Source organism: Salvia hispanica, chromosome 4 (genome assembly GCF_029641045.1).
Source record: "Salvia hispanica isolate PSC_SH4W2 chromosome 4, Shi_PSC_v1, whole genome shotgun sequence".
NCBI classification, from domain to species: domain Eukaryota; kingdom Viridiplantae; phylum Streptophyta; class Magnoliopsida; order Lamiales; family Lamiaceae; genus Salvia; species Salvia hispanica.
This window is the reverse complement of record NC_142695.1, coordinates 60,814,830-60,832,232: the sequence shown is the minus strand read 5'-3', so window position 1 is coordinate 60,832,232 and position 17,403 is coordinate 60,814,830. Positions and strand designations below refer to the sequence as shown.

Sequence of the window (17,403 nt, the reverse complement as noted above, 5' to 3'; positions counted from 1 at the left end):
CCACTATAAAAAATGGTAAAAGTGAAGTGGGACAAATTATGTGGGACAGACCGAAATGGAAAACTGGGACGAATTATCTGGGACGGAGGGAATAGTTGTTTAGTTATTAATTTATACTTTCTCCGTCCGCTTTTAAGAGTAGCATGTGTTAGTGGCATGAAATTTAAAAAATATAAAAAAATTGGTTAAAAAATTATTGGAATATAGATTCTTTTTACATATATTTATTTTAAATAAAATATGAGCGGAGTGAGTAAGTGGAATGTGAGACATATTCCTATTTATAATGAACACATCGGATTCTATTTTTAGACGAACTAAAATGAAAAATTGATACTCCTATTCATGGATGAAAGAAGTACACGCTAATATTGTAATAATATTGTAATATGTTAACATCTTTGGTTAATCATATTTTTTATTGCATTTTTCCTTAATTGTCATCCAATTTAGATAATCATATCTTTCATCACGGCGGTGGATATAAGTATATCTCATCATAGGTTTTCAACTTAATAAAATAAAATGTAGCTGTGACTCAAAGATACTTTGTGTGGTCAAAGATATTTGTCTTGTTGTCAAATAATAACATGTTTAAACTTATCCAATGATCTAAATTAAGAAAGGGAGAGAGAATTTCTTTTAGGTGAGCTACTTATGTTGGAAATTTTTTTATTTGATTCTGAAATTAAATAAATTAAGTAGGTTTCATTAGTTCTGCATATAGTTAAAGCTTATTTCATCATCTTAATTTACAGAAATATGACTTTTTTTCATATTCAACCCCACCAAACATTTATAAAATGACACTTAATAATTACTCAAAATAGTCAATATTCATACTTTTCTTGTACTTGCACATTACATAATACTAGTACTAACTTTTCCAGCTGATTAATGTATTTCATATAACCATTTTAATTACTAATAAATATCTAAATGAAATTTATACCAAGGCAAGACCGTTTGATGTCCAAATTTGTGGAGATTGAAAATCTATTGTTTTTCACTGTAAACACTATAAATTTTTTTTCCTAAATCCATGTTCAAAATCTATCAGTCTCAAAGTAAAATTTGTTTTTGCTAATTAACTCACTATTAGTAGTAATATTTTGTAATAAAACGTGGATATTATTAAGCACACATTCAATTCCCAACTTAAAACACAAGCCATTAAATACAAATAATACCTGCACATGTTTAGGTAGAAATAAACAAGATTATGACCACAAATTTCAAAGGAGAAGAAAATAAGCAAAATAATTTAAAAATTAACAAAAATGATAAACATGAAAAAGAAAATGGGCATATATCTTATTCATGAAAAGGACAGGGGCCCACCTCACTGCCCTTTCTTCATCAAATGCACTTTTTATCACTTTTCCCATTAATTTATTCACCTTCTCTCCAACAGCTCAGCACCCAAAGACCCAATCTTTTCTGCTCAGACCGCCATTTCCTTCCAGAAAGGTCAGATCTTTATCTTTTTCTGTGCTGTTTGTTGGGGTTTTACCGAGATTCAAAGCTCTGCTGTTTTTTTTTGGTGTGATAGAACCTGCTGTTGGATGCCTTTTCATGCTGATTCGGGTAAAGATTTTAGCTTTAGCAGGAACTGATTTGCTGGAATTTTTTTGGTCTTCTTCTTCTGGCTTGATGTGTTATTAATTTTGCTTGATTTTTTTTTCTTGAGTATATTCTGGGAATCGAATATTCTGCTGGTATTTTGGGTATTTTGAGAGAGTTGTTACTAAAACACGAGCTTGTTTACTTGTTTGCTGAAAATTCTTGTAACATGTCATTGGAAACAGAGAGCTGTGGTAAATGGTAATGATTTATTAATCCAAACAATGAACTCATTACTTTCCTTTTTCTTCAGCCTATTCATGTTTTCCAGGGAGTATTTGCAGCTGACATAGACACTATGATATAGTAGAAATGAAGAACAGATTGGTGTTGTGATTTAAAAGAAGAAAACAGCATGAAAATGATGTGTTTCTTGTTACAATTAAAATGTCTGTGTTGTAGTTCTAAAAAGGCAATTAGGTTTATACATGTATCATGTTGGAGCCATAAATGAAGCGCCTTTTTTCTTTTGTGTAGTAGTATTTTTTTTTATAATGTGTCTGAGTTCATTTTGCTTCTGTTGGTTTGGCTTTGGCTTTGGCTTATCTTCTGTTGATACATTTTGCTAAGAACTTGTTCTTGCATTGTTTAGTAATAAAGTAGCTTGGCGTTTCTGATCCGAAGGCAGTTTCTCCACTCCTGTTTCAAGATCTTTCTCAGTCACTTGTTGAGGACTGCTTCATTTGTAGCCGCCAGTCGTTTTCATTCCTTTTCGGGTGTTGATATTCGTATATCATGTATGTCTACCTTGATCTTGTTGAAGTTGACTGTTGCATGCATTAATTAGTTGTGGCAGTTGCTACCTTCCTTATAATTCTAACACCTTTAAAATGCAGATAGTTTTACACATCCAGTCGTGGAGCATTGCCCAACTCCAACACTCTTCCAGGAGAACTTCGTCACGATTCTCAGACCACCTGGTTTCTGCTGGCTGGATAAGTTGTTGGAAAAATTGAAACATGGGTTATCTTTGTGATTTCTGTGGGGAGCAAAGAGCCGCAGTGTTCTGTAGGTCCGATGCAGCTAGTTTATGTTTGTCTTGTGACTACTCTATCCATTCTGCAAATGCCCTTTCAAGGCGTCACTCGAGGACACTTATTTGTGAAAGGTGCAATTCTCAGCCAGCTTTTGTAAGATGTGTAGAGGAGAAGGTATCCCTTTGTCAGAATTGTGATTGGATGGGGCATGTTAATTCAAATGCAAGTCCCGGGCATAAGAGACAACCCGTTAATTGTTACTCTGGCTGCCCTTTAGCTTCAGAACTTTCTGCTGTTTGGCCTTTCTTCAACTCTCCTTCAGTCGGAGATTCTGCATGTGAGCAGGAAATGGGTTCAATGAATATTACTGATAACAGAACAATAGATTGCCAAGACCCCCAAGAAAAAGCGAATGTGCAGAATGAATCCTTACGGGGTGAAGCTAGCAGCCAGCCTAATCTGGACTTGGACGAATCAGCAGATTGGATGGAGTCATTAACTCCTATTGTTGATCAGAGGCTGCAGAATGTGGATCAGGCGACTGCATCTACTAGCTCTTCCATGCCCAAGGTATCTACCTATTTATATTTACATGACCAAATTTGTCAACAGTGACGGTATTTACCTGTCTGTTTGAATCTATTTCTGTGCACCAATTGATGTTGCTGAGGTATAGTGAGGTGTAAAGACTTATTATTGCATCGTCTTATCATCTGGCTTAGTCGTATGAGGCTGTTATATCGAACCTTGCAATTAACCTCTCACCTCTTGTGTTCATTCGGCTACTGGCTGAAAATTGCGGACCTTTCTGCCAAGTACCTAAAGAGTGTTGGTTGATCTCCAGCAGTAAATCTTACTACTACTATTTTCTCTTTAGTTTATCGCTGCCTCGTAAAATTTCATCTTTGAATGCAGGCTAGAATTGATTAGATTTGTGACCTATAGGTTGCTAACAAATGTTTAAGAAAAAAGGCAACGTGAAGAAATGAATGTGTGGCGTGGTATTTCAATACGCTGATGGAACTCTGCATCTTTTCTGCATTCCAGGTTCCCTTGCCAGGAGCAAAAGGGCGTGCTTTGTATGCGGATGATGGTTGCTATGATGATCTCAATATGGATGAGATTGACATGGGTTTTGAAAACTATGATGAACTTTTTGGTATGTCTCTCGATAATCCAAAAAATATTTTTGGTAACGATGGGATATTTGGGATGCAATATATGTCCACATCCAATTGTGAAGGTGCTTCTGCTGCAGAGGTAATTCCTAATTCCGAGTATTATGAAATTTCTTAAAACACCGCGCCTCTTTTACTATGCAATCCTATCTGAAGACTAATAGAGTTTATTGGAAAGGCTAAGGTACTTGGTTTCTTGCTACTTCTTAGGTATCATCGACTGGAGGGTTGAACCCGATGCAACCGGCTTGCAGCGATGTAGCACCTGCAGATTCAGTTATTAGCTCTAAAACTGAACCCAACTTATGTTTCACAAAGCAGGGACACTCGGGCCTCTCATTCTCCGGTCTTACTGGGGAAACCACTGATGGAGATTATCAAGACTGTGGAGTTTCATCAATGGCAATTGTGGGGGACCCACCATGGTACCCTCCAGGTCTTGACAGTTCCACACCTTCTACTAGCAGGACCAATGCTGTCATGCGGTACAAAGAAAAGAAGAAGTCACGAATGTAAGTATTCCCTCATTCTTCGAGTGGAGCATTTACTACTTATCTCGACTTTCCTTCTTACATGTTACTTTCAATGACACGACAGGTTTGAGAAGAAGGTGAGGTACGAATCTCGCAAGGCAAGAGCAGATGTGCGGAGGCGTGTGAAGGGACGCTTTGTCAAAGCTGGTGAAACCTACGACTACGATCCACTTAGCCCAAGCAAGAGTTACTGAGTGAAAAAAGTAATCAAGGGTATAAGAAAGCAACATTAAACTGGAGATGCTAAATGCACTACGAAACCTAATGCTGGACAACTGATGCAAATTTCTCCATTCCCCTTGACAGCTCCAGATGCATATTTGTCGTGGGAAGAGACGAGAATCCCCCGACTGGGCACTTACCAGCTAGCTTAGATTAGTATTACCAGTGAGGAGAGGGTAAAGAGCCTCCAAGCCTCTTAAGAGTATCATCCTCCCCTCAAGGTGTACATTTGTCATTATATCAGTGGAACAACAATTCTGCACGGTCTGTGCATTCGCGTGTAGATGGCCGAGATATGCTTTGCTCACTCGAGGAACCTGGTTGTTCGCATGCAGATGTAGTAAAGAGTGTCTGTCTGAGAGCTTGGTGGAGTAGAAGAAAGGATAAACTGTATTGCTATCTATTTTTCTCCTTTTCCCCTTTTTGAATGACATGTAAAACTGATTCATTACAGCTGTAGTGTTTGCACAAAGGCTGACATTTGTTGTTTATAAAAGCCTCATTTCTTATTTGTTTATACATGTAGACACCAATTAATGGATTTTGTTTGTCAGTGATGTTTTGAATGTGGTGTTTTCACATGCTTTCTATTTCAAAAATATAGAAATTTTTGTCTGGTATATCCCTTTTTTGTTCGAGCATTTTTTAAATAATGTGGGGATTTGTAATTTTCAAGAAGCACATATACACATAGATGTTCAATACACTTAAATTTTCACCCTATGTATATAAGCATATATGTTCATAAATATTCAATATATACACACAACGTTCAATAATACCATTAACATTTTCCCCCTATTTTGATTTCCTCATGCAAGTCAAGATAATGTTAAATAAATCTCTGTATCCTTCATGGAGTATTAATTAGGAATACCCAGAAACATTGCTTGTTACAATATCAAAACTATATTTCTGGAGATGCCATAAACTCAACAAAACAGAATCAATAATTTTATGTAACATGGAGTGACCTACAACATAGAACATGGAAGTGTCCTGCCAATTTTCTTCCCCCTAAACCAGCTCGGGATCATCAATTTCTTTACTCGGGGAAGTGTTCAAAGTAGATCGTCTAACAAGTCAAGACAGTGGAGCACCGCACAGCTTCTTCCAACTTGAGCAGTTCACCGTAGATTAATAATCTAACTTTATGCATCACTGTCATCTGATGAAGAATCAGCATCTGATGTCCGGCCAAAGTCATCTGCAGCATTGGCATCCTAGAAGCAAAAAAGAGGGTGAGGAGGAAACCCGAATTGCCTGAGCTTTTAATGAACAATAAACACTTCTAAGATTTGTTAAAACAACTATAGCCAGTCATGCATCAAAATCAAATCTCATTAAGTAAACGGTGTGTAGTGTGTACACTAACATTACCTGCATCTTATCCCAATCTTTCAACTTGGGGTTTGTCAGCATATAATTGTCACGCAGAGGGGCCCATGCAGGAGCTTCAACGGCCCCAGGGCCACTTGAGGAGCCAACCTGCAAGTTGACAAATTAATAGATAAGTTTAGCTGGATGACAGAAGTTCCGCAAGTCATCGCACACATTTTGTTTATTAAATAATAAATGAATATCTTGTAATGGACCTTGATAACTGTCGCTGCTGCTTGGGTCGATGTCCTGCCCAACTCTGAGAAGAAGGCTTCCTTCCTTCGTTGTTTTATTACTGGCATATTTCATAATAGTAGTGTAAGGAGATCGATATTTGATAGGTAGCAATTTAATACTACAGGCTCAACTTCCTTACTTCCAAATATTAAAAAAAAATAATCCATCTTCACTAGATAGAAAGAAAGATGTTAAAACACCAAAGGTCCTAAAAATATCATTTGTGAATGACACCAAAGAAAGATGCTAATCCACGGATACTTCTTCATTACAATTACTTACTCTCAATTCATTATCCTTATATTCCATGTCCACTAAAGAATATCCAATACTACGGGTGTATGACATTGATCTGAACAGGAGTCAAGTCTAGCAGATTATACAAAATTTCAAAATAACACATTCAAACTTGAGTAATTTCACACATTAAAAGACACTAGATTTTAGCAAACCGAGAAAGCAATGATCAGAACCAGACATGCTGCATAAAAAGTGGGTACTTAGTTGTTTCGTCCTACCTTTCTCGTCCTTAGTTCTTAAAGGATTTAGACCTTTCTGAGCATTCTGGGCCTTGTTTACCTGTATATAAAAACAGTAGCTTCAGAAACCCGCACACTCATTTACACTTGAAACAGGGAAACAAAATTACATAAAACACAAAAAAAAAACTTACAGCATTGAACAACTTCACCACTGACCACCGAGGATTACAACGGGCACATGATAAGAACCAAAGTCAGTTCCGAAATGAGAGCAACATATAACATAAGAACGCTATCACAACCAACAGAAAACAATGTTAATACCTCCTTTAGTTGCCACTCCCAACAGAAGTTTCTCATGAGCATCCAAATAGTCTGCAGGCTTCACGTGCCCCTTCTCGCTTATCTTTTCATAAAAAAAGAGCCAAACAATCAACCAAAACACACACATGAAAGCACAAAGATCATAAAAAAATAGCCAAACATTGAATCAAACACACACAAACACATACATGGAAGATATAAATCAAGAATACAAAAATCACAAAGATCGAAAAATCCATTACTATGTGTCTCTCCTTCTTCGCCTCCCCCTTCACTTTCTTTTCCAAATCCTCTTCAGCAAGCTTCTCAGCTATCAGCTTCTTATTAGCAGACAACACAGGGCCCTGCAACCACATCAAACACAAATAACTTAAAATTCCCACTCAAACGCAAACAACATTTAAAAAAAATCACTTCTTTCTGAATAAATCAGCTCACCAACACATCCTCATCTCCACCACTCTTCTTAACAATCTTCTTAAACGCCGACTTAAACGCCTTAATCCCCTCGGAAAACCTCACAATCCCTGGCTGAATTTTACCGCTTTCGTCTTCCGAAACTTCTCCCTCCTCCTCTCCCCCAAACCCTTCATCCTCTTCATCACCGCCGTCGTCAAATCCATCACCAATTTGCTTGGATTCGTCAACTGCAACTGCACTGGGAGCTTGCTGGGGCTCTTCATCTTCTTCTGTATCATCGGAATTGTAGTCCCTAGCCCTTTTCTGATACAATTTCCTCGTTTTCGGATTAATTTTGACCTTCTTTTCACCACCTTGATGCATTCTTTGCCTTTTCTTCGCCATTATCCCCTTCTTTTTCCCAGATTTCCGTTTCCTACCGATATTCTTAACATCGACCGATTGCGTTGCTTCTGCCATCACTTCCCCTTCTGAGATTTTCGCTCAAACTTCCCCCAAAATCGAATTAGGGCTTATGTTAGGGTTTTAGAAATTTGCTTATTTTGTTGAATTGAAACTATGCATTTTGTGGGATTGGGCCTATATCTTTCTTTCATTATTGGGCTTTATTATTCAAACCTTTAAATAATTGCAATCACATTTACTATGTAATTACACTTTACATATAAAATATTTCATCAATATTTCAATTGAGTACAAAATATTTTAAGTTAATAAATATTATACAAAAAGTTTAATTAGTGTTACGAATTAGTACACCATTCTGTCTAAAATCACTAGCACTATTACTTTTTCTTGTTTTTATCCAAAATTATGCCTAAAAACATGATATTATTTCTTTAAATAATACCTTATGCATTGCCATATGGGCATTTTATCAAGCAATGAATTCACATTTAACTTTCAACTAATATTTGTAGCTAATTTTAGAGTTAAAAAGGATGAAAAATAAGAAAAAATAATGATGTTAGTGATTTCTAGACGGAATGTACTAATATGAAACACTAATCAAACTTTTTGTATGATATTTATTAACTTAAAACATTTTGTACTCAATTGAAACATTTTGTATATAAGGTGTAATTACCCCAAATATACTAGTACTATTATATTTCCTTTTTAAAATGACCACAATTTCCAACTATAAAGGATTTTAAATTTCGAAAATTACAAAAAAATATAAGTAGCTGTAAATTACATGAAAAAAAAAAAATTCGCCAACACACATTCGAATATAAATTAATTACTAATTTTAATGTTAATATATCTTAGAAAAATATAAAAAATATTATGCTGATAGAGCTTGACTTTAAAAATGTTGAGTCTTGCTTTTGACATTTTGATCAACTCTTTTTGACCATACGTTACATACCAACATGCAGTTTATCGAGACATCAACTTTGTTTAAAATAAATTTTTAAATTGGTTTGCAAATCTTACCTAAGATTGTGTTGTTGATCATTGTTAGGCAAATCTCTCATCTTACAACACTAAAATACAATAAAATATGTTTTTCTCTAAACGATTGCGTGTTGTGAGTCAATTTCTTTCTATGGTTTTCTTCTTAGCTATTGCTTGCTTTTTTTTTTTTTTTTTTTTTGTCAAAGATGATTTGAATGATATGAGGAATCCCTATTTATAGTCGTGGGAAAAAAATATTTTTCTTCTTACCTTGATAGTAATATTTAATTGGTTAATGCATTCATGATTTACATCCCATGCATGATTAGTTACAAAATTATACTATATTTCCCAAAAATTCCAATTAGCATTTGGACACATTTAATTTAGAACTAAACTTTTATTAAATTCTAAACTCAAATATATTGAAGTACAAAACTTAGTGCATGTGGCCACACCAAATATTTATAGCATGTTTCTAGCCATCACACATGGAATTAAATTTCACATGGCCATAACGAAAGCAGCTAGTATTAAAAATTTTAGAGTACTAAAATATTTTATACCTTCCATAACCATAATATTTATAATACTAACACTAGTACACTACCTATGTTATTAAATTTATAACTATGTGCAATTAATGTAAGATTACTACCCCGACCAAATACACTATTCCACGAGATGTCAAATTTAATAATTATTATTTAAAAATGATCATGGATTGTTTAGGAAAACGTTGATATTCTTTTCATAGTTTGTGGATTTGGTACATTGTATGGGTTGATTCTTGACAAATAATAATAGATTTGAGTCATTTGACTATGGACACAAACAATCTACAAAATCACATGAGATCCATATATATACATAAATTATATACATACAATGAATTGAAAATACTTTGAGAAATAGTACATGAATATTTAAATGTGATAGGCTATAAAATAAGTCACTCTTAAACCTACTAAAGCATTTGGTGTCCAACAATAATTCATTTAAAAGAATACTCAAACTCTACAAGAAAAACAAGTTTCATAATATGTTATGTTACTAGGACCTTGATAAAAACAACAACATTATATTATCAAATAGATTTTTTAAAAAAAAAAAAAAAAAAAAACTCATGTGTGGAGGAAATTACAAATAAACTCCTAAGAGAGGATGAAATTACAACTAATGTCAAGAGGGCTCGAACTTGGCACCTCAAATAGACTCAATAGTTGAAAATGTTCAAATTTTCTTTTATTAGTTAATCTTAAACATAATACAACAACGAACACTTTCACAACAATGTGTATATATTTTAATACAAATGGTTGATATTATCTTTCCATATCAAAATGAGTGTGTGTAAAGTATAAGTTTGATTCTAGAAAGACACTAAATATTTTTTATTTTCGAAAAATAATCTATAAATCCACCAATATAAATTATAATCCACACACATATGTTTCAAGTAGAAATACTTAAAGAAGAAGTAAGATAAGATTCTCCAAATGCAAACGGTGGGTTGAAACACTCTCAATATTATTATGAATTAAAAAAGTTCAGAGCTTTCCTCTCTCTGAATACAACTAGTGAGAGAAAACAAGACATATATAAAGTAGTGACAAAGTAACATGGGAGGAGTGAGGGAATGTGATAATTGAAGGTGGGGTCAGCAGCTGTTTTAGCAGCAGTATAAATTAGGACAATCTTTATCTACCATTTGCAAACCCCAGCTCATTTTTTTCCTTGCACAATTTTTAGGATAAAAGAACGCAACTTTTTGAGCTCAATCTCTCCACCTGTAGGTATATCTATGGTTTCTTGATTTTTCGTTGGCTTTTTTCCTTATTTTTAGGTGGTATTTTTGTTGTTTCTTGCTGTTGCAGTTGATGATGCTTAGTTGATTAGTATTTATTTGGTGATGTTCTTGTGATTTTTTTTCTGTTATATGATGTTGATTCAGATTATCTGATTCATGAGATTGCTAATTTAGTTACAGTTTGCATCTGTGGGGAGAAAAATTCATTCTTGATTTTCCTGTCCAACTTATTAGCTGAATCTCTCTCTCTCTCTCCTGAAATTCATGGGCAAAGACTCTTACCTTTTTAGCTTTTCTTGGCTCTGATCACAAAAGTTTTTAGAATGATGTTTGGTTTGATTGTGTCTTGTGGCTTCAATTTCACACACACAAACACACAGAGAGAGAGAGAGAGAGAGAGGTGGGGTAATGGGGAGAAGAGGATAAAAGAAAGGGTTTTGGATTCCAGATGTCTTGTTTACCTATAATTTGTAACCTGTGATAATGTAGAACTGGGGTTTTCTTTTCTCTCTTGTTTGTACCTACTAACCTCGGGACTGTATACGATGGAGCACGGTTTAGTTGGTATGACGCTTCTCTTCCATCCAATAGGCCCCGGGTTTAAACCACCATGGGGTGGATAGGAACCATTACTAAGTGACAATTGAGTCTACATTCGTACATATTGTTGATTTGGCTGCTTTTGTTTGTTTGCAGTGATTTATTAGAACCATTATCTTGTGAAGAAAAGATTTTTGGAAATGCTCCGAATCCTTATATACCTCTAGCTATTGCCGTATGATCTAGATTGCTCATTGCTTTTCAAGAACTGACCTTGTCTAGTTGTTTGAAACCATTGGATGTGTTCTTGATGGACCTAGCTAGGTAGAATGACAGGCTTGTAGTCTTTCGTCGTGTTTGCTTTCTGGCTAATGTAGAAAACTTGGGATTTTGCGTAGATTCAGGCTAAAGGATGTATTCTTGATGTTTATTGATCGACGTAGCTAGGTAGAATGACAGGGTTGAGGTAGGGGGTTCGTGTAAATCTATCTTATCGTCACTAACTTTCTTGCATTGCTCGTGGTTTGTAGTTTTTCGTTGTGTATGCTTTTATCGCTAATGTAGAAAAGATGGGATTCTGCGTAGGTTGAGGATAAAAATGGCGATTTCATCTTACCCGACTCCTGCAGACGCTGGAGTGCTCTGCGTAATCCTGGCTAACACGGCCATCTCGATCTCCATCTTCAAGGAGATCTTCCGCTCCATCCTACATGTCATCGGCATTCACATATCCTCGTGGGAGGACTTCTCGGTGGAGCCCTCAAACTCTGGTGAGTGCTGCAGGCGCCCCTCGGAGTCTTACGTGGAGGAGTTCAGGAGCCGCTCGCCCTCAATGCAGTACGAGTCGGTCTTCATCTGCCCATGCCCCAAGCAAGAGTGCTCCATCTGCTTGACCGAATTCGAGCCCAAGGCAGAGATCAACCAGCTCTCCTGCGGCCACGTCTTCCACAAGCCCTGTCTCGAGAAGTGGCTCAACTACTGGAACAAGACGTGCCCTCTCTGTCGGAACTACATGATGCCACAGGAAGCCGAGGACGCCTCCTCGTGCCCCATGTGAGGTAGAATCTACGACGTGTGTACAGCATAGGAGACGAGAAGTATCCGTTAGAATCACGAAGATCGTGTAGTAGTCCGATGCATATACGTAAGCTGCCAGTATTCTGCGTCCTCTTTGTAGCGACGGGTCAGCGCGACGTTTATCCGTGTTTGTATATATTATGGGAAGCTTTCAAGAACTTTTGAGCCGTTAAACATCTGATAAATTCATCATTTTCGATTATAAAAGGGTCGGTAAACCTAGACGGAGGTGATGCTCATTGCTCGTTGCACGTTTAAACGTGCGAGCAACGAGCACGAAAACAATATGCACATGGTCTCTACAAGTTAAAAGGAATACACTGCACAAGCTAAACAAGATTCTATTAATGAGCTTGGATGATTAGGAGCCCTGGGCCCCTAGCTCCGGGAGTTTTGGGCCAACGGGCATGCTGCCACCGAGCTCCGAGAGCTTGGTGCCAATGGAAATGCTGCTGCGAGGGAGGTTCGCATTCCGATGATTCCGGCACCGGAAGGAGCCCGCGTGTGTCGTTGGCGAGCAGAGACAGTTGCTTCTGAGGCTTTTCGCCTTCTCCAGGGCGGGCGTTGTCGGAACCGATGATGCTCGGGCCATGGCTTTCATGGCGTTTATGCTCTGATTCGGCATAGCCATCGTCGGTTTCTCCTTCCTTCGCATTTGTCTTGATTCTTCTGCCATAGAAGAAACCTATTCAACACAAGAAATTTGTTAGGAATCAAGACAAAGGTTGCTCAATCTTTACAGAAATTTCTCAAACTCAAATGAATTGCAGAATAGAAGCAGAATTACCTTTGAATTTGTTTCAAATCAAATGGTTGCTCAATCTTATAACGAATTGTGATGTATCTATTGAGAGGAAACAACGATTTTTCTTCTCTTTTTGGGTGTATATTGATGATGATCTGTTCTTCCTCTCTCTCTATTTCCTTTCCTTTTCACAATTTATTCTAAAATTCATATTCAGTATATCCTGATTTTTAGCCACAATTTTTTGTTTCTGTTTTGTTATCATTGATTTATTAGAGGATTTGTTAAGTGCAACGGATTACATAATGTTTGTGTAATTTCTAAATGAAATTTTGGCATGTCACACCATTAAATTAGTTACGTATATCTTGTCATATTTTTGTACAAAATCAAATTGTCGATTAACATGTTGACTACACCATTTCCAGACACAAAATTTGGTATGCTTAATTTTATTTCTCTCATTACTTCTAATCTTTAATTTAGCCTTGTTGCCCCCCTCACGATCACCAAACAAAGGACCTCTCTCGAGGTAAATAAAAATGAAAACTTTGCCTAAATTCTAACAATTTCTCAAAAGCACAACTTATAACAAACTCACGATCTTTGGACATATATCCGAGCCGGGCCTAGTTGGTAGAATGGACGGGTATCGTGACCAAAAGGTCACGCGCAAAATGACCCATATATCAATTTTATGGGCCTAGCCTAGGCACGAGATTGAACCCGAAGCCAAACACATTTCAAATCAAGAAGCCATCGTAACGACACATTACCTTTTTTCTGCAGTTTATGAATGTTTTCCATTCTCTCAGCTAGTCTACAATTTATGGAAGCTCACCAGCAAACTCAAAGATCACACAAAAACCAGTATAATGGAGAAGTGATCCCAAAAACATTGCCAAATGAAGAAAACATCATAAATATCCATGTCCAAAACACAGGTTCTTGGCGCATATACCTCAAAATGGATAGCACATTGCACATGTGCAACAAGTTTAGTACTATGAAGAACACCAACAAATGAAACAAATCTATCTGTGTCCCTTCGAAATACCAGTAATCCCGAGATCTTATAACGTTAACCTACCATTAATGAAACAACAACGAACTTAAAAAGGAAACCTAGCAAGAAACACAAAGAGAGGTAATAGTACACATGCCATTGTTCCAAAAACAAGGATGAATAAAGATTGGACCTTTTCTGTGTGCAATTTTAACTAGCAGACGTCGTGCATGTATTGATCCCGTCCTTGCAGTCCTTGGTGAGATCGTTAAATGTCTCAATCTGCTTCTTCCCCCTCAAGAACACTTCAGTGTCGACAGATATCCTCATGTAACCATCAAACTCCACTGGATTTCCATTGTTGAGCTTCGTCATCTCAGCATACCAATCACTCTCAGTATTCCACAGGTCGCTGTACTCGTCGAGGAAGTGTGTGGAGTATTTGTCCTTCAAAGGATCAAAGAAGGACGTATCCTTCTCATTTGTCGCAACATAAAGGTTCCTTCCATCTTCAATCTTGTAATTTAAAGCTGACAAAAGCGCTTCTGGAGAAGTGTCTCTTTCAAGATTCGGCCACTGTTCCTTGTTGGCTGCCTTCTCCCCTCTCTCGACATGAACAGCATCGAAATCCCAGTTCAGTCTGGCTGAAATAGCAGAGGCGATGTCCAGCAACCTTCTGGACTTCCAAATCATATGCCACGGGCGTTGAATGACAGATTCTGCTTCGCCTTCACAAACCCGGTACCAATAGTTATCAGGCTCCACAGCCCCGAACTTCCTCATGATCACGGTGTCCTTGACATTGGCTAACTTCGTAGGCGGAACCCTGAAATCCTCCACGAGATGGAGACTCAACCCATCCTTCTTTTGCCATTTGCCCCAATCTGACCAAAACTGTGTCTGGTCCAACACTGGGGCCGAATCCATCAAGTGCTCAAAGTCAAAGTAAAATCTGAAATCTTTCCCTTCCTCGTCCTGACCAGACGAAGTGTACATCTTTGACAAACATATGCTCAGATCCAGAACCAGCGTCCGGTTCAAGTACTGTGCCTCACCCAACATACACATGAAACTCCAAAGATACTGATTCATGCTCTTGCACCTATCCCCTCCACCCGAGTATATCAAGTACTTACTTTGCCCAAACGAACCCTCCGACTCAACCGTAGGAAGAGAATCATCAACAGTCTCCCCAACATCCGGCAAGGCAACCGGATTCTCATCTACCTTAGCTGCAACCTTCTCAAACACCTCATTATCTTTCTCCTTATTCTTCCCCTTCCCTCTCCCTCTCCCTCTCCCTCTCTTCTTCCTAGCATTCCCACCTGAGTGATAATCCCCAATACCAGCCACAGTAAGCGTGCAATTCTCAGCCCTAACAAGCGCAAAACTCCGATAATCCTTGTAAAATGCAGCCGCCTTCCCTTCCTTGGGCCTAAACCGCCACGCCATGTGGCAAGAACTACCATTGTTCCCAGCCACCGGCTTTCCAAATCGATAGAAGTGAATGTCTTGAAACCTCTCAATGGTAAACCTCATCAAGAGATGGAAAACATCAGGATCGCGACAATTAACCGGCTCATCGGCCCTGCATTCACCGGTCTCGGAGACCGCCTCGGCCTCCTCAGGCGTGGCGGTGGCCTGGACCGCATTATCAACATCAGTTATGTTGATAAACGTCTCAAACGCCGTCTGATTCGACGCGACGAAGTCCTCTCCCGTCTTAACAACGGCGATGTCAGATTTGAAAGTGGCGTTCGAGTTCGATGTGAGGAATGTCGTCATCTTCGAGGAAGGGTGAAACAGGGGATCCTCAGGCTGGTAGGTCGCGGCGATTATAGTGAAAACGAGAACACCGACAACAAATAGAGTGAAACACAGATTTTTAATCATGGCTATCGCATTCGCGCCTAGGTTTTCAGCTCTGAAACTACCGTTTCTAGACAGCATAAACGCCGGCTGATTCATCATTTCTCCCTATCGCAAACTGTAACAATCGGCCGAAAAACGAAACGATTTATGAAATCCAGCTACGGAATTGAAAGGAGGAGCTTCGGATTGAGCTAAAATGGGGACAGAGATGAGACAAAACCTGCGGGCGACACAGATCTGCTGCTTGGAGTAGGGCAATCGATGCAAAGTTGTGAATATCAATGCGGATGGCTATCGCCTCATGCAGCGAGAGGAGAGTAGATCAGCTCACCGGCATTCTTCGCTTCATGCTCCGATTGATGAGAGAGAGATGAAGTGTGGACTGGAGCTACTGCAGAATCTTGAAAGGTGAAAATGATGATGGGGAAACTCTATAAAATAAGGCGTGTGCTAAAATGCGCCGCGGTGATGGCTTCGTATTTTTGTATACCTTGTTTGGCATTTCTCATTTGGTCTGAATAAATACTCCCTCCGTCCCGGCTAAGATGACACATTCCTTAGGCAGCACGGAATTTTAGAAGTTATTGATTAAAGTGTTTAATTGGAGAGAGAAAAGATGGGTGTAAGTATCAAAATAGAGAGAGAAAGAAAGAAGAATAATTTAATAGGAGTGAGAAAAAAGTTGTTGGATGTATTAATTGGAGAGAGAATGTTACCAAAATAGGAAATTGTCATCTTAGTTGGGACAAACTAAAAAGGAAAACGTGTTATCTTAAGCGGGACGGAGGGGTACGTAAAATTTTGTTTCACTCCTAAATATCGCAATCTTATGTGGTCTAATTAATTACTCCCACCGTCCCATTTTAGGAGTTCCGGTTTTCTACTTTTGGGTGTCCCATTTTAAGAGTCTCGGTTAGAATATTCCATAAGTTGGTAATAGGCCCTACATTCCACTCACTTTTTTCCACTCACGTTGTATTATAAAACTAATATATAAAAGTAGGACCCATATTCCACTATCTTTTTTCACCAACTTTATTATATATTTCTTAAAACTCGTGTCAAACTCAACCGGGACTCCTAAAGTAGGACGTAAGGAGTATTTTCTTTATTTAATGGTCAATAATCAATCTACAATTTACATCTAACAAATGAATAAAATGAAAAAGAACATTTATTAGTGGAGTTAAATATGAGAGGAAAAATAATTCAAAAACCAATCATAAAATTTAAGGAAGACACTAAATTTACTTCACCGATTGCATTTTAGGGTAAAAAATCTAATACAATGGCATAATTATACAACCTCAATTATGTAGGCAAATTTCCATATTTAGTTTATGCTATTTCAATTAATATCCATTCACTAAACATTATACGCTCCATATATGAAAATTAGGAAAGTTGTTAGTTATTACATGATGTGTTTTATCCATTATTACCCTTAATTTTGATGGAATAAGAAGATCTAATTCACCCAAACGAGGCCTACAAACGTGAGGCATCTCCCTACTTTGTCAACGGCGTAACGCGCACTCTGGCGCAATCTAGATCCGCCGGCTCTCCCTCGAATTAA

The 17,403-nt window shown here is 37.7% G+C and overlaps 4 protein-coding genes across 10 annotated transcripts; 2 read left to right on the top strand and 2 right to left on the bottom strand.

Moving 5' to 3' along the window:
• The first annotated feature begins 1,352 nt into the window (after positions 1-1,352).
• Positions 1,353-5,050, top strand: LOC125197292 (zinc finger protein CONSTANS-LIKE 9-like). Of its 6 annotated transcripts, XM_048096017.2 has the most exons (7): positions 1,449-1,470; positions 1,553-1,587; positions 2,216-2,360; positions 2,460-3,170; positions 3,648-3,860; positions 3,989-4,290; positions 4,376-5,050. In XM_048096017.2, exons 4-7 carry the CDS (start codon positions 2,583-2,585, stop codon positions 4,503-4,505), a joined length of 1,233 nt encoding a protein of 410 aa, XP_047951974.1. In that variant the 5' UTR covers positions 1,449-1,470; positions 1,553-1,587; positions 2,216-2,360; positions 2,460-2,582; the 3' UTR covers positions 4,506-5,050. The 6 variants fall into 6 exon arrangements, with proteins under 6 accessions (XP_047951975.1, XP_047951973.1, XP_047951976.1 ...); XM_048096018.2 differs by lacking the exon at positions 1,553-1,587 and having other exon boundaries at positions 1,353-1,470; XM_048096016.2 differs by having other exon boundaries at positions 1,418-1,587.
• Positions 5,051-5,360: 310 nt separating this feature from the next.
• Positions 5,361-7,922, bottom strand: LOC125192248 (uncharacterized). Its single transcript, XM_048089771.2, has 8 exons — positions 7,395-7,922; positions 7,199-7,300; positions 6,957-7,038; positions 6,824-6,843; positions 6,669-6,729; positions 6,129-6,208; positions 5,914-6,021; positions 5,361-5,756 (listed from the first exon to the last, which is right to left on the bottom strand). The coding sequence occupies exons 1-8, from the start codon at positions 7,833-7,835 to the stop codon at positions 5,685-5,687; spliced, it is 966 nt and encodes a 321-aa protein (XP_047945728.1). The 5' UTR covers positions 7,836-7,922; the 3' UTR covers positions 5,361-5,684.
• Positions 7,923-10,312: 2,390 nt separating this feature from the next.
• On the top strand, positions 10,313-12,411 carry XERICO (RING/U-box superfamily protein). 2 transcript variants are annotated; one of them, XM_089070075.1, is made up of 2 exons: positions 10,313-10,569; positions 11,713-12,411. In XM_089070075.1, exon 2 carries the CDS (start codon positions 11,726-11,728, stop codon positions 12,182-12,184), a length of 459 nt encoding a protein of 152 aa, XP_088926201.1. In that variant the 5' UTR covers positions 10,313-10,569; positions 11,713-11,725; the 3' UTR covers positions 12,185-12,411. The 2 variants fall into 2 exon arrangements, with proteins under 2 accessions (XP_088926201.1, XP_047950246.1); XM_048094289.2 differs by having other exon boundaries at positions 10,315-10,573.
• A 1,436-nt stretch (positions 12,412-13,847) lies between these two features.
• On the bottom strand, positions 13,848-16,274 carry LOC125195973 (uncharacterized). The gene is made up of 2 exons (XM_048094286.2): positions 16,048-16,274; positions 13,848-15,942 (listed from the first exon to the last, which is right to left on the bottom strand). Exon 2 carries the CDS (start codon positions 15,924-15,926, stop codon positions 14,166-14,168), a length of 1,761 nt encoding a protein of 586 aa, XP_047950243.1. The 5' UTR covers positions 15,927-15,942; positions 16,048-16,274; the 3' UTR covers positions 13,848-14,165.
• Between the last annotated feature and the right edge of the window lie 1,129 nt (positions 16,275-17,403).